The 25238-nt window shown below is 36.7% G+C and overlaps 1 protein-coding gene across 1 annotated transcript in view; it reads left to right on the top strand.

Annotated features, from left to right (window-relative positions):
- Positions 1–25238, top strand: part of NOS1 (nitric oxide synthase 1) — a 1255637-nt gene that overhangs the window by 990097 nt on the left and 240302 nt on the right. Inside the window, exon 19 of the mRNA XM_044068292.1 lies at positions 3700–3778. Within this exon, the coding sequence (XP_043924227.1) occupies positions 3700–3778 (79 nt within the window). The remainder of the gene's footprint in view (positions 1–3699; positions 3779–25238) is intronic.

Here is a 25238-nt window from a genome sequence, read left to right as displayed (position 1 = left end):
GGGGTTGGGTGGGACAGAAGCTTCGAATGAGACAGACCGATGATCTGATCACACCAAGGAAGAACATACTATGGGAGTGGTGCAGCAGTAACCCATGTTGGTGAGAACCAAGCCCAGTATGTTATCTCCCCTTGTTGGGGATAAGACTAGCTGATCTAGTATGTTAGAACTGATGAAGGCAAGGAATTGTTTTGTAAGTGCATTAGTGCAGGAATAGTTTACCCAGTCTATGGTGGGCTAGTTTAAGTCACCAAGGATCAGGGTGTTAGGGAGTACCTTGATGGAGTCAAGTAGGTCCAGGTAGGAAGTGTGGGTGTCCTGAGACATGGAAGAGGGTCTATAGCTTGCTATAACGTGGATGGGTGTTTTGCCAACTGTCAGTTGCACCTGGAGTAATTCCAGTGCATCATGTTGGTAAACCAGCCTGGAGGTGTGCCTGTCCTTAATGAAGACAGAGACTCCACCACCCTTAGTCTTTTTTACCTCATTTTGGGGTCAGAAAGTGTGGAATGAGGTATAGCCTGGTAAGGCAGCAGTGCTCTCTGCAGCCTTGAGCCAAGTTTCCATGACTGCACAGACATCAGTGTCTTCCAATGTGAGGAGAGCCTCCAGTGAGTGCATTTTCAGATTAAGGCTCTGAGCATTGAGAGCATGACCTTCAATTTGCTTTTTGACAGATCATTTACATTGGAAGATTTGTCTTTGGGACATGGCCTAAAAAAGGCACAATGGGGGAGGCAAGAGCTTTGGCCAAGAGCCAGAACCCCATGGTTGACAGGTGGAGGCCATCTCTGGCAAAGCATCATAGCTTGTCAACCATGTCATCCCAGGCAGACATATACTGGATCCCTTTAGAAAGACACCAGAAACTAAGCCAATTGTTGAAGTCAAACATTTTTTGTTGGTGTTGTGGTATCATTCTTGGTGAAGGTAGGATGCTGCTTAGGACTTGGGTCATACCTACCTCTGCACATACTCTGAGAGCTCAATCATGTCTCTCTTCATATAGTCCAGGGAGGTACATCTCAAGTCATTCACACCAACATGAACAATGACAAAGTCATACTTGTACCTGCTGAGAGACTTAAGTGCATGCATCATGTGGTGGATTCTAGCACCTGACAAACAGCTGATCGTGACCTTTTCCTTGTTGAGCCTGGTGAGGGGAACATTTGTGTGTCTCACTATTGAGTCACCAATAACTAGTATGTTTGGTTTATTATTATGCCTTATGGGCTGCGTTGGTTTATTGTTATGCCAAATGGGCTGTGTTTGCAAGACACTGGTGTGCTGACTATTGTGTGTAATGTGATTGGAGTTGTGTATGGAATGTTTGTGAGTGTGTTTTGGGGGTCTCTGTTATTTAGGTAAGTTTTTGTTGAGGATCCCTGCATAGGTGGGTGTGTGGCTCTGTGATGTAGGTGGGCTGGTGCTTGTACTGGCAATCTCCTCTTTGTCAGGAATACTGACTGTGGTGTGAGAGAGCATGGATTCCAGCTTACTAATGTAGATGCATCTCTCGCAAATAGAATAATTATGTGGCATGGATAGACTACAAAAAAGCATTTGACAGTATCCCACATTCATGGATAAAAAGAATGCTTAAAAATGTATATGATACACCCTACACTGATTGATTACATTACAGTGACCATGAAACAGTGGCAAACCACTTTGCAGTTAAGCCATGAGAAAGGACAAATTATTATTCCAGGTATAAAAATTCAAAGGGGGATATTCCAGGGTGAAGCTTTATCACTGCTGCTCTTTTGTCTTGCCCTTAACCCATTAAGCTGTCTACTTAACAGTTTAGGCCATGGCCACAATTTAGCTCCCCAAAAACAACAAAGTGTAAAGACTTCTCATCTGCTTTTTGTGGATGATTTAAAACCATATAGTTCATCAGATGAGGAACTAAAACCACAACTGCAAGTGGTCAAAATTTTTTCAGATGATGTAAGAATGTCATTTGGTCCTGATAAATGTGCAAAAGCAACCTTCAAAGCAGGAAAACTGCAGCACCAAGAAAGCATCAATTTGGGACGGGAATTTGATATAAAAGAACTTGAGCAAGAGGAAATGTATAAATATTTGGGAACTGATGAAGGATCAACAATAAAACATGAACAAATGCAAATAAAACTTAGCAAGGGATGTTTTAGAAGACTGAAAAACAGAATTGACATATAGGAACAAAGTCCAAGCTATAAACCAATTTGCTCTTCCTGTCCTAACTTACAGTTTGGAGTGACTGACTGGCCCCAAAAGGTGTTTGATTGGTTGGACAGGAAAGCAAGAAGGATGCTTCATGCTTATCAAATGATATATAAAAATCAGTGCATACCAAGACTATATATTCCCTCTTCTGAAGGAGGTGTGGGCCTCCTAGAAATTGATTACATGTATAGATCTGCAATCGTAGGACTGCATACATATCTGCTGAACTTGCAAGACCCAAACATAGTGAAAGTTTTAAAACATGAAGAAAATAAGTCAAAGATGACTTCCCTGCTTAGTCTAGCAGAAGCATATTGATGTCAAGCGGGAATGGAAATCAAACCAGAAGTACATAAAAATTGGGCAACAACCGAATGTGCCAAAAAACAAAAGAAAGTATATAAGGTGAAAGATGAGATGAGAAGGCAAGAAATGTGGAAAAGGCATTAATATAGTTGTAAGTATAGAAAACTTTTGGAACAACCTCATGCTGATCAGGACTGAATTTAATTTAAACCAAAAGATGAAAGGTTAATATTGGTAGCCCAAGATAGTGGATTACATACATGTTGGTTAACAAAGTCCACTGAACATGTGGGAGAAACAGACAAATGTAGGTTTTGTAAAACAGAATTGGAAACAGTCGCACATCTTGCTACTGGCTGTGATATACTAATGGCAGAAGGACTATATATTGAAAAGCATAATAATGTGGCAAGACGGTTGCACTGGGAATTATGCAAACATTGTAATATTGAACTAGCTGAAAAAACATTGGAAACATGATCCACAAAGCATTATAGAAAATTATGAAGTTTATATCACATGGGAACACCCATTACCAACAGTTCAAAAAATAGATGTGAGAAAACCAGATATAGTATTCCATGAAAAGAAGACAAAAGTAGCATTGATCATTGGAATTGCTACACCCAGTAACTACAGTGTCTTATGTACACAGAGACACAAAGTCATAAAATACCAGGATTTGCAGGCAGAAACAGGGGCAATATGGAAGAAGGATGCCTAGACATTCCTGTAGTAGTAGCAGCAATGGATCTTATAAAAAAGAATTTATAATTGTACTTAGGTATGTTGCCAATACATGTAACGCTGTATGAATTGCAGAAGGAGTCATTATTGGGCACATTGCAGGTGCTGCAAAAAGCACTTCTGGCTAACATCAAAGATTGACACATTACTAATTTCATGATCTTTAATTGTACTTTGACTTAGGAATGGATAAGGCTAGATATTTGAAAAAAAAACAGTATCTGTCTCCAAAGAGGATCATGTCTCACTAAATTAAAATTGAATTTTGTTATTCCTGCAGTCTTTGTCTACTTTGAAGGTAGTTGATTGCTCCAACATTACTCATGTATATGGAAAATAAATTATTAGAAGTCATTAGAGAATGATACTGACATCATGATATAAAGTTCTTATTCAGACATCTCACATATATTTTGATTTTCTTGTCAGGCCTCTACAGTATCCATAAGAAGAAGGTTTATGATGCCCGGCTTTTGGCTCGGCAGAACTTGCAAAGTCCAAAATCAGGGTAAGCTATAATTATATTTTTTTCATATTCATGGTACTATAGCAGAAAATACTTATGATTTATTAATGCATTCTTCTCTCGAGGTTTCTTAAATGCTTTCATTTATATATTTCTTTTTAAGTGTATAGTTGTCCATAACTCTCAAGTTCATGCAGAACAATATATACCTTGTTTTAACTGCATGGTTTATGAAACATATACTTAATTTTGTCCAACAACTCATGGTGGTTCTCTAGATCTTCCTGTCACAAAGACAGTGAGACAGAGAGAAATTGTCATAATTCAGTCGTGTTGATTAGTGAATGGTTAGCTCAATGGATTTCACTCTAGAATTACAATGTGGAATATAACAGTCCCTCAACAGCACAATACAAAATGAAGCGCATGTAGGTCACTACTTTACACCTCAAAGTAACCATTTCTAATTCAGAGACAGCCCTACCATGATGTTGCATGATTTTATGGTATATCTCTATGGTAGGCTGTCTCTGTGGCCTACTGCAAATGCTAATGCACGTAAGCAGCCTGTGCTAATTAGTCATGTGCTCTCGCCTCAGTAGCACCTGAAGTAAGGCATTTACACAACCAAGAAATTCTGAGATTCCCTCAGCTGCATAAGTTACACCAGCCACCCATGTTAATGAACACAGCCAAAAGTTCACATTCACCTGGTTAGAATTATCAACGTCATCATCATCACCATCATAATCATCATCGATCCCCTTTTTCCCATTTCCTACATGGGGACAGGGTGTCATGGCAACTGTCACCATCTCTCTCTATCCAGCATTATCTCCTCCCTTCTTTGCCACTTATACCTGATTGTCACAGGTCTTCTCTCACGCAACCCATTTGTCTCTTTGCTGGATGCCCTTGTTTCCTCTTGCCTTCTTCCTGTCTGTCCTAAATCTTCTTCACCAGTTTGTCTTCTGTTTTCTGCACATGTGCCCAAACCACCTTAATCTGCTGTGGTTGACCTTTTCTGCAGTTGGAGCTACTTTGGCTTCTGCTCTTATGTCCTCATTTCTTCATCTGTCCCACAGTGAGCATCCTACCACCTTTCTCAGGCACTGCATCTCCATCATCTCTTGCTTCCTCAGCTGCTCTGCCTTTACTACCCAGGTCTCTGTACCATACAGTAGTACTGGTCTCACTACTGTTTTGTACACCTTACTTTTCACCTTCTTTGGCATTCTTCTGTCACACAATTACCCAAGATAATCAGTGCCAGTTGGCTGCAGCCCCACTGATTCTAGCTTTGACCTCCTCATTCAGACTTCCCTTCTCCTCAACCAGCCCTCACAGATACTTGAAGCTGTTAACCTGTTCCTCTGTTTTCCCTTCTATCTCAGTTCTCAGCTTCTTCTGAACTCCACCATTTGCGATCATTACAATTATTTTTTCTATACTCAGATTTATCCCATGTGCCTTCAGTTTTACATACCATTCCCTTATCCTTTAGAGGAGTTTTTGCTTATGTTACAGATAAGTGTTGGGTTTTAGTGGACAGGAAGTGTTGGAGGAGTTATATGCATGTGACTGCATGTATCAGTGTATGTAGTTGTATGAGTGCTATAAGATTAGAGTGTGCATATGTGTGTGTGTGTGTATGTGTGTGTGTGTGTGTGTGTGTGTGTGTGTGTGTGTGTGTGTGTGTGTGTGTGTGTGTGTGTGTGTGTGTGTGTGTGTCTGTGTGCGTCTGTGTATGTGTATGAGTGTGTATCTGCCTAGATTGTTGCAGTAGGGGTGTTAGTTAGGGGATAGGTAGGGTACATGTGTACAGGATGAATGGCTGAGTATGTTTATGAGTGCAATTGGGTGGAGGGCTGTGAGTGCGTGTGTGTGTGTGTGTGTGTGTGTGTGTGTGTGTGTGTGTGTGTGTGTGTGTGTGTGTGTGTGTGCATGAATCTGTGTGTGTGTGAGAGGGGGTGAATATCCCACCTCCACATTCCTCTAGGCTAATGAGCAAATCCTGCGGTATTGGAGGACGTCATATAGTGCCTTAAAGACAAGTAAAGTGGTAGAAGAACAATTTTCAGCTTGAAAGACATGGGACAAGGGGAGCATTGTACACCAGGCATAACTATTTATGTTGTGCCTTAAAGGGACTTAAAAAGACAGAACAATATTTTGCACTATGAAAGATGTGGGATAAGAGAAACACTACACTCCAAGGATAACTAGTTAAATTATACCTTAAAGGCACTTAAAAAGATAGAACAAGATTTTGCAGCATGATATAAGTGTGTGTGTGGGGGTCTCTGACACTGTATTAATACATAAATAAAGTACAGCAGACAATATAAATACTACACACGTATATGCACTCTTAATGACCACAGAAAATGTGTTACATATAGACTACATTATTTACATCTAGAGTGTTTATTTATCATAACTAGCCACTGAGAAATTGCATTTTTCTTAATGGTTTGCTGGCATGATGCATTCAGTATCATACATATGCCCATCATCACTACAGACCAGCCCAGTAATCAATAACCAAGCAAAAACGATGATATTTATAAAACAGATTTATTGCATTTATCCAACAAATTTATTGTAAAACTAATTCAAACATGTAATTGTACTTTTATTTATTCATTTATTTATTTATTTTATGTTGCTTTTGGTTATCAGGAATATCTGACTGAATTTAGCTAAATCCCTTTTCAGCAGAGGCCTGGGGAGAACACCTCCTCAGATTTTTTTAACAAAAAATATCAAGATTACATATATACTGACAGTGTCCAATCAGTATAGAGATATTTACAGAGTACACAATAGTTTAAAAAGTGTGTATAAAGTTGCTGAATATATGAATATTTAAGCAGTGTGTACATATTTGCAAACATATCATAATATGTATAGAATTGTATATCTTATATACAATGTGACCTTATGAGTCTAAGTTAGTTATAGTGTAAACTCTTTCCTTTTGGTGGTGCAATGGAGACAAAAAGCAACATACGGAGTATAAACCATGCGTCTGTATTAAAGAAAGAAATGACAGTCTTCTTAGAGGCATGATTTTGGTGATTAGTATTTAGAGTCCCAGTCTTTAGAGAAAGAGATGAACAAGATAGGAGATTTTATGATTTAGTTTGATGTTACCAAGAGAGATTCACTGAAAAAGAGAGAATAGAGAGTGAAGGAAAGGGAGTAGGTAGCAGAGTAAAGGAACTCTGTGTATTAAAGATGTACAGTGCCTTGTTGTTGTTGGAGAGAGTATGATTGTAGAATCTTGGCAGGTATCTTAAAGGGTTGGAGGATAGAAAGTGATATGTATTGGGAGAGGGATAGTAATAGGAGTGCAGGCAGAAAGGGGGGTGAGAAGGAATGGATGTGAAAGAGGTACCGGTATGGGTGGAGGTAGAAGCAGAGTGAGTAGAAAGAGCGTGTGGGAACAGAGGTAAGAAGAGACGTGGTACTAGTAGAGTTATGGTGGTGGTGGAAGCAGTAAGAGGAGTTTAGGAAGAAGTTATGCAAGAGTGAAAGTGACACTGGGAGAGAGTGAGAGGTGGAGAGCATCTGGGATTTGAAGTAGGTTAGATATTGTGGGCTATGTACACAGAGTTATAGTGGTGAGACCAGTCTGAAGTAAGAACTAAATGGAAGTTACAAAGTTAGCCTGTGGGAATGCAGGATCACAGCCATTTGTCGATCAGATGAAATTTTAATTGTTGGATTGATTTCAGTGTTAAGAGGGTGTGGTTCCAGGCTTTGGTAATATTAGCTGAATACAGGGAATCTCCTTCACACCTTTAAGCTTTGGTAATAGTGAGAAGTGGTTTATTTCAGGAATGTACAGCCTTGTTTAGGGAGTATGGCTGAATGCTATTCATTTTATTAATTAATTAATAATCCATCCTTTGTTGATCAGTTTAGATCTACTAGGCTAGTAGTCTCTTTCAGGAGAGATCCAACGCAGTATTTACAGTACTAGAGGAAATTTGGCCTGAGCATCAGAGAACTTCCTCTACTCTTTGGAGCTGCTAGATGGTGCTGGAGGGTTCCTACAGCGGCAAGGAAGAGGCCCAAGGGAAGCAGCAGCATGGAGGTGGACAGAAAAGCTATGGAGAGTTTGGAGGTGGTAAGTGAGAATTTGGGGAAAAAAATGTTGGATATGTAACATGGGAAAAGGGGCTGAGGATGGATGGATGGAGCTTCAAAATATAAACAAATATTCCTTTATAAAGAATGTTACAAATGAGCATTTTACTGTCTCAGTTTAGAAGGAAATAAGCGAGTCTGTTGAAGTGGTGCAGATAACAGAGCTGGCATTAGGTGAGCTTGCAGATGATGCTCTGTTAAAAGTAAATAAGCAGGATGATACAGGTGACAGTTCCGCTGTTCCATGGGGTGAGATGGCAGATATTGTTTTCAGTAGTGCCGAGGATGGTAATGTGGAAAAGGAACCATGTGATGTGATAGCAAAGAATGCAGCAGTAAAAACTCATGCAGCACTGACAGAAACCGATAGAGGAAAGCAGCAACAAAACGAGAAAGTGTCTGCTTTATAGCAGTAAATGAAACATGCAGCAGTGACAGCATGCAAAAAAAGAGAGCAGCAACAAACTGAAGTAAAACTGTTATTAAAAAGGAGAGAAGACAAACTGTGATAAGAACAATAAATGACACTGTAATACACAGGAAAGGGACAATTTGGTAATTATTCTGGGTTTTAAAGTTCATGGAATTTGATCTGTTATACATATTGGGACAGAGACTTTTTGTGACTTAACATTAGAAACAGAGGGACTCATGATGAAAGTTTTGGAACTGTGTAACAAAAAAGAGGGCATTTATCAGTGGAGCAATTATTTGTTTTCTGGCAGTAACCTAAATGTAAAAAATGTTACCTAGCAGTTTAGAACTGATGGACTAGAAGAAGACAATGTTAAAAAATGTATGCAGAATTTGTGTAAAACTGGTGGTAATATTATGTGAAAGTTATTGATGAGAGAAACTTACAGAATACAGGGCAAAGGTTAGAAGCTGTTTTGAAATGTGAAAAAAAAACATGGAAAAACACTTGCCAAGTATTATTTTTGTGGCTGGACATAGAGAGACATTAACATATGCTGGCCAGCTTAAATTATGTTTCTATGTGGAGACTTTTCTTGTTTATGTTTGTGACAAGATACAATGTAACCAGTGTCGGGAGAAAGGACATACAGGAAGAAGGTGTGTGTCTGAAAGCAGGTTGTTTAAAAAGGAACACTTTTGGATGGATTGTTAAGAGCAAACAGTAAATAATTAAAAGGGGAAAGAGGCAAAACCATATATGAGAAAGGATAATAAGATGCTGGGGGAAAGGGTGAACTAGGTGTTGAAGAAAAATATATGGAGGTGAAAACAAGGAGAGAGAGTGCATGTAGGAAGAGAGGTTAGGCTAAGGAATTAACACTAATATTTTTTTAAGTTCTATCTAGTAAAAATCTGGTTAAGTATTATTTGTACATAATCCCAGGAAAAATATTCAAACAGAGAAAAAAGAAAAATAAGAAAATGAAAATTTAAAAATATTTCCTGTAGACTTAAAAAAGGAAAAGCAACAATTTTAGAGTGCTTTCAGTAAATGGGAATATTATTATTAACACTGTAAAAGGCTAGGAATACTTCAGTGGTGTTGTAAATGTGATATGGGTGTTATTCTTTTGGAGGATGTAAGATTCCGAACAAATGAAGAAATATGAAAAATAGGAAAACTTGTGGGGTGAAAATACAAAATGAAACTTAGGAATTGAACACTGTTTTGGCATGGCTATTTTGTGTAAACGAAAATAAAATACTAGATGCAACACTGGTAAGGAAGGCAAGGTTAACTGTTGTAGATATGAGATGGGGAGAAAATATTTATATAATGATAGCATTATATGTATATATCATATAATAAAGTATGAGGTGGTTAAAATGAAAATTGTAATCCCAGGGGACTTCAAATGGTATCTAAGGGTAAGATGTAAAAAATACAGGAAGTGATAAAATATGGAAAATAAGCTGTGTGGAACAAAAGTCAATTGACTTTGTAGAACAGATATACTTTTATCAGAAATTGATTATTTTGTACTATTAGAAGGTATGGGGGTAACAGATGGTGATACAGTTGTGACATTTTTTCAGACCAACTACCATATGGATGGAGGTGATGGAAGGAAGGGAGAACATTAAAATAGGCAAGGGAATAACAAGAATAAATGAGAAATTGTAGGATGAAACTGAAGAGTGGCAAGCTTTGCATGATATAACCATGACAGACTTGTATAAAAACTGGTCTGAATAGTGGATTTAATTTATAAAGAAGTATTAAACATGTTTTTTCCAATGGCGAGATGATGCAAGAAAAGAAGAGAAAGTGAATTATGGTAAAATGTATAGAAATGTATTAGAGCATTTAAAGAATAATACAAGCAAGTATTATGATATGGAAAATAAATATATAAAAGAAATCAAGAAAAATTAAGGCATTGCTGTTTAGGCAGACATATTATTTACAGTTGAGAAGGAAGGAGGTATCTGCATATTTGGGTAAAATAGTAAAGGAGGATGTTAGTATAATGAGGGAAATGAAATATGTAAAAAGAGAGGTAAAAAGAACACAAGAGCATGTTATGAGTATTGTAATTCAACATGTGGAAAATAAGTATAAAAGTAAAAAGAAGGATAATATGAGAGAATGGAAAGTAAACAAAAAAATTCACAATGAGTTTAGGAATAATATGAAAAGGAAATTATTATTAGTGCCTTGGATTTTGATTCAGTATCAGGCCCAGATGATATAGGGTATGGAATATAGAAGAAATTAATGGATTGACAAATAGAGTATTTTGTAAATATACTGAATGAATGGTTAAAGAAATGGTTGTTTATGAAGAGTTATGTAGTAGGATATTGAAATTTATATTGAAGAAAAATGAGAAGAATGAAATAAAAAAAATGGAGACCCATCACACTAAGTAACACAGATTATATTTTTTATGAGAATAATACAGAGGACAATGGAGAGAAGGATGAGGGATATCATGGAAGAATGTACATATGGTATAAAAGGGAAGGGACATCAAGAATTGTTACTGGCTGTGGCAGAAATTGTGGATGGCATAAGTCAAGGGAGGATGTGAAGCTTATCGTAGGAGATAGCAAGGCATTTGATACAGTGGGACATTATTCCTTGTGGGATGTTGTGAGGAAATACGGAATAGGTATGTCAGCATATTAAAACAATAGAGTGAGAGTATCAGTGAACAGGTAGCTGAATAAATAAATATGCATGAAGTGTGATGTCCCATGAGCAGAATATTGTTTGCATTGGTAATGAATGCGGTAGCAAGTAAAGTAGCTTATAAAATGAAAGATGCTAGATATGTGATTTAAAAGGAGGTGGTGGTGATTGCAGTAGTTTTGACATATGCAGTTGATATAGTTGTAGTTGCTAAAACAAAATATAAACGAGGGAAGCATTCATTTCTCTGGGTGGATGTTTAAGGGAAATGGGAATTATCTTGAATGAAGATAAAAGTAAGGGTTTAAATGATATGGTGAAAACTGGGAGTCTGTTTTTTTTTCAATTAATGAAGTGTCTTGGGTCTGAATAAAATTTAAGGAAAATGATGTAGTTGTGATGCAGTGGGAGAGTTTCATAGAAGAAATGAAAGAAATATGTCGTATATGGAGGATGTATAGATAATCACTTCTTCTGGTAAATTTTACCATGGATTTACATAATAAAATTGTTTTCATTACATCACGGATCCTTCTATCTTTCTCTATATCATCAATTTTTATTTTACGTTAGTATTTTTCTCTTGAGGATTTTTCATTTACATATTCTTTTTCTCTTTTTCTTATTCACAACATCTCCCAGAATTTTTTGCACTTATATTTAAACATTCTCACTATTAAACAAATTTCTATGTTCGTCTTTTATCCACTTTAATACTCTGTACAAGTTTAATGAAGCAAAATAAACAACTGGATTTTAGTGACCCCAATCTGCCTTCATCTCCATTCATATCAACACATTTGACATATATGCTATTTTCCTATTTATACTGAATTTACCAGCTAAACCTTTTTCCTGAATGATAATTTATGCATCCTCCATGTAATACATATTTCTCTCATTTTTTATCAAATCCTCCCATTGCATCATAACTAAATTAGTTTTCCAAAATGTTATTCCTAACAAAGGCACTTCATGCATTGAAAAATATGCCCCCCTCCCCCACAATTTTCACCACATCACCCAAACTGTTACTTTTTCTTTTTTCAAGGTTATTCCCATTTCCTTTTAAACATACATTCAGATAAACCAGCACTTCCCACATCCATACTTTGTTCTTAGCAACTACAGCTATACATTCAGATAAACCAGCATTTCCCACATCCATACTTTGTTCTTAGCAACTACAGCTATATCATCTGCATATAATAAAACTGCTGGAATCATCACCTCATTTTATATCATATATCTAGCATCTTTCATTTTAAAGCTAGTTCACTCACTATTGCATTCATTACTAAAAGAATGCAATAGTGAATTTAGTTTTCTTTTCTTTTTAAAACACTTTTACTTACAGTTTGTAACCTCCCCCTTTTTTGTCTGCTGTCACTGCTGTATATGTTTTAGTTACTGCATTATCTGCTGTTACAAAACCAGATACCTTCTCAGTTTGCTTCTTTCCTCTTACTTTCTGTCAGTGCTGCATAAGGTTTTTACTGCAGCATTTTCTGCTAACAAATCACCCGGTTCCTTTACCACATTACCATCCTCAGCTCTTCCATAGGTTCATAGGTTGTTACTAGTCTAATGATAACTTGGCCCCTTGAAAGCCTATCTGCATACCCTAAACCATTTGTAGTCCCAAGTATCATATTGTGAGGGCATGTCAGTAGACAGATAGCTAAGGATATGCAAGGGGAGTGTTAGGATAATAGTTTTCTTATTGACGGCCTCTGTCCATAAGGGACATGGAGGCCATACCAGGGTAAATTTACAATTTTACATGTAATTGTCAAGGTTTTGTTTGAATAGGGTCAGGCTTGAGTTCTGTTTTACTTGGATGGGGAGCCTATTCCATAGGGCAGGGATTCTTTGAGACACATACCTGTCTCTCCAGCATTTTATGTTTATGTCACAAGTGAAGTTAAGATCCCTGGATCTAGTGTTTCTAGTGCTGTTTGTTTTGCACATGTGCAGCAGATTCATCAGGGCTGGCTGGGTCTGAGAAAGCCCTGTAAGGCAAGCAAAGGTCCCTTCTCATCAGCCTGTAGCAGACTGTATACAAAAACAGAGCTTCTAGGCAGTCAGTGTAGGAGAGGGTATTCATGTCCTGAATTCTCCCGGTGAGAAACCTTTGTGGGTGTTACAGCTGTTACAAGTATCTGGTTAGGTACATGCCAAAGGGGGCATTGTACTCAGTGATTGATCAGATAAGGGCTAAGTAGATTGGTACTAGAACTTCTGTGGGACTGAATGCCATATCTGTAGCTATAAGTTGGGTGACACAGAATTATGTTTCTGTCTATCTTGGCTGCATGTTGATCAAAGGCCAGATTGCTGCCTACATATGTTCCCAGATCCTTTACTGTTGGGTCAATTCTTAGGGGTGTTTTATTGATGGAGTAATTAACTTGCATTGACAGTTTCCCAAAGAGCATTATAATGCTTTTTTTTTGGCATTGAGTTTCAGGGCATAGTTTTGTCACCAGTCATTTGTCCATGTTAAACCCACTTGCAAGATGTTTATGCCTTGGAGGGAATCTGTACTAGCTCCCAATTTACAGTCATCAGTGAAACTGGTGAGCTAGAAGTCTTTAATTGTAGCTGTAACTTCAGCAAAGTAGATGCCAAACAGGAGCAGACCCAGCACAGAGTCCTGGAGTACTCCATTGGTGACCAGTCTCTTGGTGGGGGTGGTCAAACCAATCTTGACTTCTTGGATCCTGTCTGTGAGACAGCTGGCAGATCACAAAGCTATGTCAGGGTTTATATCTACCTCTGAGAGCTTGTCAAGAATGCCTGAGTGAGGTATTGTATCAAATACCTTAGCCAGGTCAAGATACACAGTATGCACTATTTTACCCACATCCATTGCCTTGGTGACTCTCCCAAAGAAGGCTACCAGGTTAAAGTAGGCATGACCTTCCCTTAACAAAGCCAAATTGGGATGGGCCAGTGTCTGTAAGGTTGCCAATGTCCTTACTTCCCATTTCCATAATAATTTGTTCCGTGGCTTTGCACATTAGGCCTGTTAGACTGATGGGTCTGTAGTCTCCTGGCTCAGTTGATGGTGCACCCTTGAGGAGGGGTATGACTATTTCAGTCCTCCATTCACTTGGTAGATAGCTTGTTTCAAGGCTGTAGCTGAAGATTACCTAAAGTGGTCCTGATAGGTCATGTTTCAGACTACTCAGGAGGCAAGTGGGGATGTTGGTAGGACCCACAATGGTGGGATTCTTGGCTTTAGCAAGTGCTGCCAGCACCTGGCCCCTATTGGAGGGGAGTGGGGGGTGAAGTTTGAACTGAATTTATCAGCTAGTAGACTGTTTCACTGTGTTGGTAGTTCTGTCTTTTTATCATTGTCTAAAAAATGCTGTAAGGGGTGGACAAAGTTTTACCTAATATCCGAAGACCTGGGGGGGGGGGGGTTGAAACCCATCCTTGGCAATGCAACATGGTGTTTTTGTGCTGACAGAAGCTGGATCCCCTTCACACCAGTAACTAGGTCAATTATTATAATTAATCATTTTATGTTTATACTATGGCATCATCCTTTGTGAATGTAGAATGAATGCTGCTCAGGGCAAGGCTCATACCAGTTTGTGACACATAATCCGAGAGATCCATTATATCTCTTTTCATATAGTCCAGTGAAGTATGTCTCAGGTTATTTACACCCACATGGACTATGACAGAATCATTTTTGTACCTGGAGTGCAATAATGTGTGTGTGTGTGTGTGTGTGTGTGTGTGTGTGTGTGTGTGTGTGTGTGTGTGTGTGTGTGTGTGTGTGTGTGTGTGTGTGTGATGTTACAGATCCTGGCTCCAGATAGACAACTATTATCTTCTCCTTATCAAATGTGGTGAGTGGGTCATCTGTGTGTTACACAAGTCCTCATTGACAAAAGTACTAGGTAAAGCGTATGCTTGCCTTATGAGCTTTAATCTTTGGGAACTATTTGGGTAGGCTTATGTCACATGTTTGCTGTTGCTTTTGGTCTTTTGCTTTGTGCTTTCATAATTGCTGAGGAGCAGTGCTACCACTAGGTACCTCGGATGGTCTTTGAGATTTGGGAAGGTTTCTTTTAAGCACCTCAGCATAAAACAATCTGTGTGCGTGGTGAATAGTACATGTGAGGGATGTAGTGTGAGTATTCCTGAAAACCTCATTTGTGTGTGAGATTTTTGCCCCAATGAAGTTGTGTATTTACATCTCTAGCATACTGTGTTATTTTCTTTATTTTCTTTAATGATTAACTGGTTGTCTGGTTGTCTGAAAACGTGAGACAGTTGCTACTTCGCCTTAGGATGCCCAGGTCTACCTAGCTGACCACAGAGACATTTGGAAATTGCACATGCTTGTTGTCTGGTCCTGTAATAGGTTTAGCTTTTTAGGTTTAAGGATTAGGTTTTCACAGGGGCCTCCTAGGGTAGTTTCTGGGGTTAAGGATAGATGTTATATAATGGTAGGGTATGAAAGATATATTTGATGCACAAGCTTGCTACTCTAAGCTTATTTCTGCATGATGGCACTCATGTTTAACAAGTTTTGGATCTAATCCTAACTTTATAGATAATTTTACTGTATAGGCATTTGCTATTATTCAGGGTACTGCTAACTGCCCACCATGCAGAGAAAAAAGCTTGCAAACTAATTCCTATTCATTCCAGTCAATAAACAAACACACTTCGAGCTTCCTGTATTGCTTCCCAACTCAGAGAGAACAGGTAAACACCTTCCGCCACAAGATGTCTGACTGGAAAAGCAGCTCAAGTGCAGATTAAACAAGACACAACTACCAAAAACTAGGTCCCTGGCTAATTCATCCTTCTGCAAAGAGATTTGGAGACAGACAGACTAGAAAAGCCAAGAAACGGAGGAAATTACTATTTTTGCTACAAAATTAAATAAATGCTTTAAAACTCAAGAACAGTAGTTATCACTATGTATCTGCCATCTCACCCTATGAAACAGCAAAACGATCCCTTATCTGCTCAATTATTTTTAACAGAACATCATCTGCAAGCCCACCTGATGCCACTTCTGTTATCTGTACCCCTTTCAACAGACTTGCTTACTTCCTTCTCCATTGTGAAACTAAATGCTGCTTATTAGTAACATCCACAAATCCAATAAATGGGGTAGTGAAGACCACAGCTCTTGCAAATAAGCAGTTTATTGTTAAAAACCAACAATAAAAACAGGTAAGCACTTTCACATCCACCAGATGCTTCCTCAGACCTCATAATCATCACACATCACTTCCTTTATATACACATCCCACATTCTATTAACTAATTAGCACTTACCAAAAAACTTACTATTGAAAAATTATATCACTTACATTTGCTATAAAACATTGCTAACATTTCCAATAAAACATATATTTACAATTATAAAACATGAATTATATTATTTAAATCTCCTAGATGCCAAATATGGTTTGATATAGGCTCTATCATTCAGCCCAGGTGGTTTATCAGCCTGCAGCTCAATGATCCAATACGATTCATTCTGCTCAGTAACGTTCTTCTTATCACCTAAATGTGGGTTTGAAACTATTGTTCTTTCTCCCTTTTTCTGTATAAATTGCATTACATCCATACATATTTTTTCATCATTTACCCCTTTCTCAAACCATTCGTTCATTACCTCTAAAAATATTATTTTTGCCATTCTTTCATGTCCTTATACCAGGCCAGCCAGGAATACTCATTTTTCTCCCTCCCATTCTTTAAATTCACCTGCAGAAGTAACAACTGATAAAGCATTCCATGAATTAGTTTTCTATGACCTTCATACTCATACATGTCCCGTATAGCTACATAATTTTATATCATTCTTCCTACAAAATTTTAATGTATGCATTTTTCTTACTTTTGTGGAACTTTTCTGCTATGTTATGTAATCAAACCTTATTACCTTGTCAACTAACTTTTATTGCATTGTATTTCTTACTATGTGGAGCTTTTCTCCCTGGGTCTCTGCTGAAAATGCTTACTGCCCAGTTGGACTTTCCCTGTAAACAAATGTAACATAAATAAACAAATAAAATAAAACAGATAATCAAGTCCATCTAAACCTGTAGTGGCTTCTACATTTACTGTTTTTAACACATTTTGAATTCTATCATTCTATCATTGTAATCTTTTCTTTCATTCCCTTAATGTCTTCCTCAGTTATTTTTTTAAGTTCCATCTATTTGTTTCTTATAGTTTCACACATGGATAAAGTTTTCAAAATATGCCTTTTAACTGTCTGCATTATTTATTTTTATGCATTCCCTATACACCCTTCTCCATTCATTAACACTTATTATTTTTTTCGTTAATCATTTTACTAAGATATGGCGCTACTTCTTCTTGTCTTCCTTGTAAAAATATTCTTGTTATAATAACTTTTTTTAATTTTCTCTTGATACATTTTGTATAACATTCTCTCTTTTTCTAGAAACTCTTCTTTATTGTCTACTGTGTTTTAAAGAATTGGTTACTGATTTCCTTATATTTGCAACTATCTTGTATTCTTTTTGTCCTTTGCATCCCAGCACTTCTTTTCTATATTTTTCTTTTAAACTAATGCACCAACTTGTCCAATCTTTATAAAAGCCTTTCATGTTTATATGATCGAACCATAGTTGATGTATTATTTCCTTTACATATTCATTTAACTTCGATTCATTAATTATTTTTCTCCCTCTACCTATTTTTATATAGCGCATTTTTTCTTGAATCTTTATCTAGATTGTTACATGGTCTGAAAAAAACATAATTGAACTCACTGATGTAATATCTTTAAATGCTCTGATACTATAAAATAATCAATTTCAGTTCTCAAATTACTTCTTTTGTATGTTCAATGTTTGTTTTTCCATAAGTACATTTTACTGCTTTTAATCATATCTAACATGAGTTTTACATCTGCCACTTCTTTTTGCCTGTGTCTTAAATCACAGTTGAAGTCTCCTATTACTATCACTTGCATATTTACACTAACATAATCAAGTATTTTCCTAATTATACTCTCCCATTGTTTTTGTAAAGTATATGCGTATAGTGTAAACACCCTATATATTTGGTTCTTCGATCTTATATCTAATATTACTATTCTTCCTAATACTACTAGTGTATAATTCAGAATTTCAATATATTCTTTACATAATATTGCTATGACTGAGCATTTTTCATCTCCTAAGTTCTATACAACTTTACCTCCCCATAACCCATTAACTTGTATCCTTTCTTCTTCTGTTGTTATTCTTATGTCTATTAATACTATGATATCCATATGTAACATTGTACACATTCCAATACTCCTAGCCTTTGTTGAACATTCTTTATACTATTCATGTTAATGGCTAGGATTCTCACCTTGTGGAAGAGTTTCTGTAGCTTTTATCCTTTTTCTTTTGTTTCCTCCTATACTTATATTTTTAGATTTGTGTTTCCTAGCACTCTTTTCCCAACAGAATTTCTTTTTTAGTTTTAATTATTATACATTTATCTTCTCCTTCATCACTTGAATTACTTATTTCTTCCTCTAAATTTTCTTTTGTTTCCCTCATACAATCTTTTACATCCATTCTTATATCCTCCTCATTCATTTTTTTCTCTTTTTGTGTTTCTTGTGTATTAACTACTGAAACATTCTCCCTATCTTGGTCTGACTTTGTTTCCTATATATAATTCTCTATAGTATTACAGTCTATCTATGAATGTCCTATTTTTGACTTTATACATTTTTACTCACATTTTTTTTTGCTTTATGATCACCTTTTCCACAAATAAAACATTTATTTTTGTCAAAATTGTTAATTAAATTATCATTTTACCACACAAAATTTATTTATTTATTTATTTTACATTTGTTGACCGGGATAGTCTAACTGGATTTATGTCCATTTTCAGTAGAGTCCCGGGGAGATAAGCTCCAAGAGATTACTAGACTACTAACATACAGGTACTAGTTGTTATACAGTTAAATTTGACAAATTTTATACAAAAAACATGTTACAAGCATTAGATAAGATATTTTAGACTGTATGTACAAGACTTCATTAGTAACTAGAAAGTAATTGTTAAACAAATGCATACTTCAAGTTTCAACAGTTCAGCAATGCTCACAGTTTAAACAATACTTGTTGCCTGCCATTAGGTAGGATGCTTTAGAATTATATGCAGAAGAATTTAACTAGGTATTTTAAATTATCTCTATTAGGATAAGATATGTTTTTGCCAAGGATAGGCCTTGATCTAAAAAGACACAGATAGAGCAGAAATTAGGTCTTAAGAGAGGGTATTTGGGATATAGTATGAGATTAGTTTGGATTTGTACAGGGACATAACCAATGGGTTTTAAGATAGAGTTTCAGATTGTGTTTAAAAAGTGTAAATGAAGACAGTGATGTAAGTTCATGGGGGAGTTGGTTCCAATACTTTCCAACTGCATTTGAGAACAGAGCATCTCCTGCCATGTTATTAGATTTACATGTTGATACAAGTAGTTTATTAGATGAGCGTAAAGTTGAAAGGTTCTTATATTGGGTAATGAGACTAGCAAGTATTGGGGTATTGGTAGGTTGGAAAAGGGTTTTGTGCGTAATGGTGAGTTGCTTAAAGTGAATCCGATTCAGAAGCTCTAACCAGCCTAATTGTTTCAGGTTATGGCAGTGATGGGTCCTAAAGGAGGACGCAGTAGGAAATCTGGCAATGCTATTGTAAGTGTTGGCTAGGTTGTTAAGGTTATTTTTTGATAAGTTAGTATATATGGAAGAAGCATAAAGAAGTGTGGAGAAAAGGTGGGAATAGGCAATAGTGGTTCTGGCTAGTGGGGAGAGAAAGGGTTTTATCCTATAGAGGGAGCCTAGTTTCCTGTTGACAGTTTTTATGGTATTGTTGATATGAGTTTCAAAGTTCAGGTTGTTATCAATGGTTACCCCTAGAAGTTTAGTTGTTGGATTGGGAGACATGAGTGTACCATTATTGGATAAGACTGAAAAGTTCATTGGGAATGATTTACAGGTAGGAGTTTTTTTTTTTTTTTTTTGGGATTCAAGAGGAGGCAGCGTTGTAGAAACCAGTTTTCTGTTTTATTAAACATTGTCTGAGTTAGAGTCTGTAGTTAGGATTGAGATTTGGGTGGGCAGATTATTGTCGAATCATCTGCATATTGTACACAGTTAGTTAAAGGAACAGCTAGGTTGAGGTCATTGATAAATATTGAGAAAAGGAGGGGGCCCAATATACAGCCCTGAGGAACACCTAGGGTAACTGGGAGATGGGATGAGAGGTTGTTGTCCCATAGCACTGCCTGCTATTATCAAGATAGGACTGGAACCATTTTATAGTCTTTGTGTCCAGAGAGTAGGATTTTAGAATATTGAGAAATAAGTGGTGGTTGACCATGTTGAATGCTTTTGAAAGGTCGATGAAAAGTGCTGAAGAGAGAAGTCTGTTATTATGTTTTTTATTGATGTTGTCAGTGAAGGATAGGAGTGCAGTTGTTGTACTGTGGAAAGGCCTGAAGCCATGTTGAGATTTGGCAAGTAAATTGTTCTGGAGTAGGTGGTCTAGTAACTGTCTGTGGATGCACTTTTCCATTATTTTAGCTAATGGGGAAAGTAGAGCTATGGGACGATAGTTAGAATATTCTCTGGAGTTTCCACCTTTGTGTAGGGGGATAATGTAGGAGATTTTCCAGATGGTGGGAATAGTGCTTTCTTGTATGGTTCTATTTATCAGCAATGATACAGGATAAGCTATGACTTTGGCTGCCTTTTGCAGGTATTCAGCAGGTAGCTGATCAGCTGAGGGGGTAGTAGGTTTCAGTTTACTTAAGAGGTTGCAGATGAGGGAAGTTGGGACAGGTTGCAGGTTTAGAGTTGGGAGAGAGTTAGTAGTATTGGTTGGAAGGGCAGAGCTATCGGCTGTTAGTTGATTAGCAAGTGTTTGGATGGTCTCAGTGAAGAAGGTATTAAAAGAATTAGCAATTTGTTTTGGATTGTCGGAATTTGATCCTATAGGGGGTGGTGTTGCGGATGGCCTGGTTGAAGTAGTCTGTTTATGCTAGCCCAGAACTTTTGTGGATTATTTTGGTTGGTCTGTTGGAGGTGGAAGTAAAAGTTTTTTTTTTTATCTTTGAGTATAGCTTTCTTAGTCTCATTTCTTTTTTTCCTGAATTGTTGTTGGTCTACGGGGCTTTTAGTTGTTCTCCATAGTGCCCAAACTTTATTTCTCTGTTATTTCTATGTTTTTGGTTGTCTCCAATATCCAACCAATCCCTTATTCCCCTCCACATTAATTATACTCAGCAAATGCATTATTTGGTCATTTTGCATTTTCAATACAACACAACATTCCCATCCCCAGTGCATAAACCTCTATTGTCATAGATCTTTGTAATATCCATTACATCTCTACATTCAGTTTTTAAAGTCTTTTAAAAATGTCTCTTTCAACTTCCATTCAAAATTGTATAAATACTCTTTTTTTTTTAGCCACTCTGTTAAATGCCTGCACAACATATAAGTTCCAAGGGTTTTTATTCTTTCTCTTTTCATAATGTTCTAAAAAATGTTTCCATTTACTGTGCCTCCTTGAAAGAAATGTCACAAAAAGTATCTTTGTTAATACAAATTAAAGCTCTTGCCGCTCTGGGTTCAATAGCTAGTGGTGAAATAATGCTGTCCAATATTTCATATCTGTCTAGTTCCTTTTCCATTTTGCTACTTATCCTCACTCGATGCTTTCTTCTAATTTTTTCTCTTCTCTTCTTTCGCCTTTTCTTACTGTTTGTGCATAAGATTTCTTTTCTTCCTTCCTTATTGTTTGAGCTTCTTCTTCTTGAATTCTGTCCATTATTTCTCCCCATCAACACTGCCTTCTCACTGTCTGGTTCTCTCTGTTCTATTACTTATTTCACATAAACATCCCACGACCCTCCCAAATTGAGGGTTGTAGCAACACAATAAGTGTTGCAGAGTCTGCTGCAAATAAATGTTGCTGAAATAACTGCTCTTAATCTACCATATCTACTTCAACTCCTCCTTTTTGCCTTTTACTTGACTCTCTTCTACTTTCTTTACTCACTTCTCCATTCTCCTCACTTCACACAACTTCTCGACTCATTCTGTCATATTCGGCTTTTCAGCTGTTCGATTAACAGATTTACTCACATCAAACACCTGAAAAACCTCTCCTTCCTCCTCCATACTTGATTTTGGACTTACTGCGCCTCTGAGCCGCCTCTACACCCAGACAGGAAGTGTTACACTGAATTGCGCCCCTGTAAACAAAGTGTAGGGTAAGTTCCCTGATGCCATGCCAAATTTCCACTAGTTGTACAAAGACCACCTCACTTCTCCCCTAGAAAGAGGCCACTAACCTTGTGGGACTAACCCAGTCAACAAAGGACAACTAGATAAATAAAATGCTAATGAAATTATATTGTTTAGCTATGATCTTTATTGTGAATATATACAACTTTTTGTTTTCCTTTCGACCACTAAACTGCTATTTCATCAAACAATGATTAATCACATTAGCAGACTTCTCAGCTATACCTTTTCTGGAGATATCTACCTATTTTTAGGCTTGAATTACTCATTTACCCCTTAACATGATGATCCTTTTTTTTTTGGAGATACAGTGCTATTTTCAGGTTTGATTTACCCCTTTATCTGATTTTCTGCCCCCCCCCCATCCCACCTGATTTTGAAGCTGATTAATACATAGGAAACTAGATTACATGACTGACATATTGGTGACATGGATAGTATAATGAAAGATGACTCACATGTTAAATCTACCCTTTTCCGAAGCAAAAATAAAATGATCTGACAGATTTTTGTAATGTCATTAATTAAAGTCTAGTCTTAGATGATGTGCATTTATTTTTCTCACATTCATTTTTTTAACTTGTGCATCTAAGTAGTATCCCATAATCCTACCGGAAGTTGGAAGAGTAATGTGTAATTTAATATTCAGATTGTGTACTAATTAGATTCCTATATTTATGGCTGGATATACATACTTTTCAAGAGCCTTTATATGTATTTTCAACAACTGCAGGATAGAAGTATAGTATGATACCTGTAAGAGCATGTCTGTTAACCTTTCAAAATGAAGTTGACTGCAGAAGAATTACAGAGAACATTAACAGTTATTGTAATACAATTCAAGTAGTTGTACAGGTTTGCTTTAGCTTCTGCTCCCTTGACATTGAAGTATCTACTACCATATCTCTGCTACTTATACATATTAATACTGAGATCATTGTGTCTTGGAAAGGGGTGGAAACACTGCAGGATACCTCCTCTTCAGATTTGTATGTTTTCCTTATTCTCAGTTTTTCTATAGTCCTGAGAATTCCAACAGGAAGCCAAATTAAAGTGTAGTGCTAATAAATTTCTGTATTTATTTCTGTCCTTTCTTTAGTTTTTTTCATAAAATATAAGTATTTTCATATAAACATTGATAAATATTTTCATAGGGTTACAGACTACAGTTTTCCACATATGGGCATTTTGTCTAAAACATTATCTGAAGAATAAGACCAATTTGTAAGGTTATATTCATGAAGGCCATCTGATACATTGAAAAAATGAATATTACAGCTTTATTATGTCTGCTGCACAGATTAACACAAATGCTGACTTACAGTCAGTGATTCAGAAAGAAGGCTTAAAACAACGTCCTCGTGAATAATTATTTAATGTCTTCAGAAGGCTAGTGTAAGTGATGGTCACTCTGTCCCCCCATACAAAATGGGAATGAGGGGAGCAATGATAATGCCGATGCCATTTTCGGAAGGCTGTACTAAGACATAGAGAGCTGTAATGAAATATTAGCTTGGGAGAGTTGGGAGGTTGGCATAAAGGGTTGGGAGGTTGGCATAATGGTTAAGGTGTTTACCTTACAGACACACGGTCCACGGTTTGATTCTCACACGAGGTAATTGTCTAGGCTTAAAAAAAATGGCTCACAAGGGCAATTAGCCTAGTACTAATCTATGAATCTATGAACCTAAGCTAATGTCTTCCACATGCTATAGTACGTCACAAAGTGTCTTAGCCCAATTCTTCATAATTCAGAGAGGGCAGTATTATTATTTTGCATTTACATCAGAAACTGGAGAAGCCTGGCTGCCAATAAGACTTAAAATATAGGCAAATAATTTATTTTAATTAAAAAATAAACACATAGGCACACTGCACATATAACAGACACTGTATATTTGCAATGCAGCAACACTGTGTGATGTTTTTCTACATACTGTGTGAAAACTATTATGCTGCCTGAAAGACATTTTAGTGTTCATTACTCGGCTGCTTTGCATGTACTCTTTTAAATTAGGTAATTCAGTCTAGTGATAATCATAAGGAAACTTGTAGACTTACAATTCAGCAAAGTTAATGGGGTGAGGATGCACACTGATGGTGACTGCATAAAATGAAAAAATTACAAAGTTAATGTACCTTAACATCTACAAGGGCGAGAAGCTGACAGAAAATAAAAAGATGGAACATTTGAGAAAATGATGAATTATGGAGAAAATTATTAAACAAAAATAATAGTTATTCTCCTTCCCTTCATTTAGGGTTATAAACATTTTTTCTTGGCCTAATCTCTAGGAAGTACAGTTGGACCTTAACACATATACATTCATCAAATGATGTATATACATGTCAGACAGATTTGCTATATAGAATTTATATTAATAATGACAACATTGTATTTCTGTTGAATGCATCTGAAAAAAGCAACAAAACCACTTTTGATAGGTACGTATAAAAAAATTAAAATAATATTTGAATATTCTTCTTTGAGTTAAAAATGTGAACAGATGAACAACAAAGATGTTGAATTATTAATGTTGCTCTATAGCTATATGTCGTAATTTACTCTGAAATGTTAATTTAAATTAAACATTTTAAATGTAACATCTGCAGATCATGATGCGTGATTCTGAGACTCAATGATGTTCTTCATATTGATCACTGCCTAAACTATATGGGGTTCTATCCTGCCAAGGATATAAGAGACTGACAGCTTCCAAAGCTATAGGGCACCTTCCACACAGGAAACTGTTAGGCAGCTTGTGCTGAGCTATGAATAATAATAAAAAACATTCAACTACACACCAATAGCTTCAGTTTATTAAAATAAAATAAAAAACGTAAGCGCTTTCGCAACCACACATTGTCGCTTCATCAGACAAAGTAAAGTAAAAATTCA

This window comes from Protopterus annectens, chromosome 4.part0 (genome assembly GCF_019279795.1).
Source record: "Protopterus annectens isolate FY-2018-M chromosome 4.part0, PAN1.0, whole genome shotgun sequence".
In the NCBI taxonomy this organism is placed as follows: domain Eukaryota; kingdom Metazoa; phylum Chordata; order Ceratodontiformes; family Protopteridae; genus Protopterus; species Protopterus annectens.
Note: the sequence above shows the minus strand (reverse complement) of the source record. Positions and strands in the feature narration are given on the sequence as shown.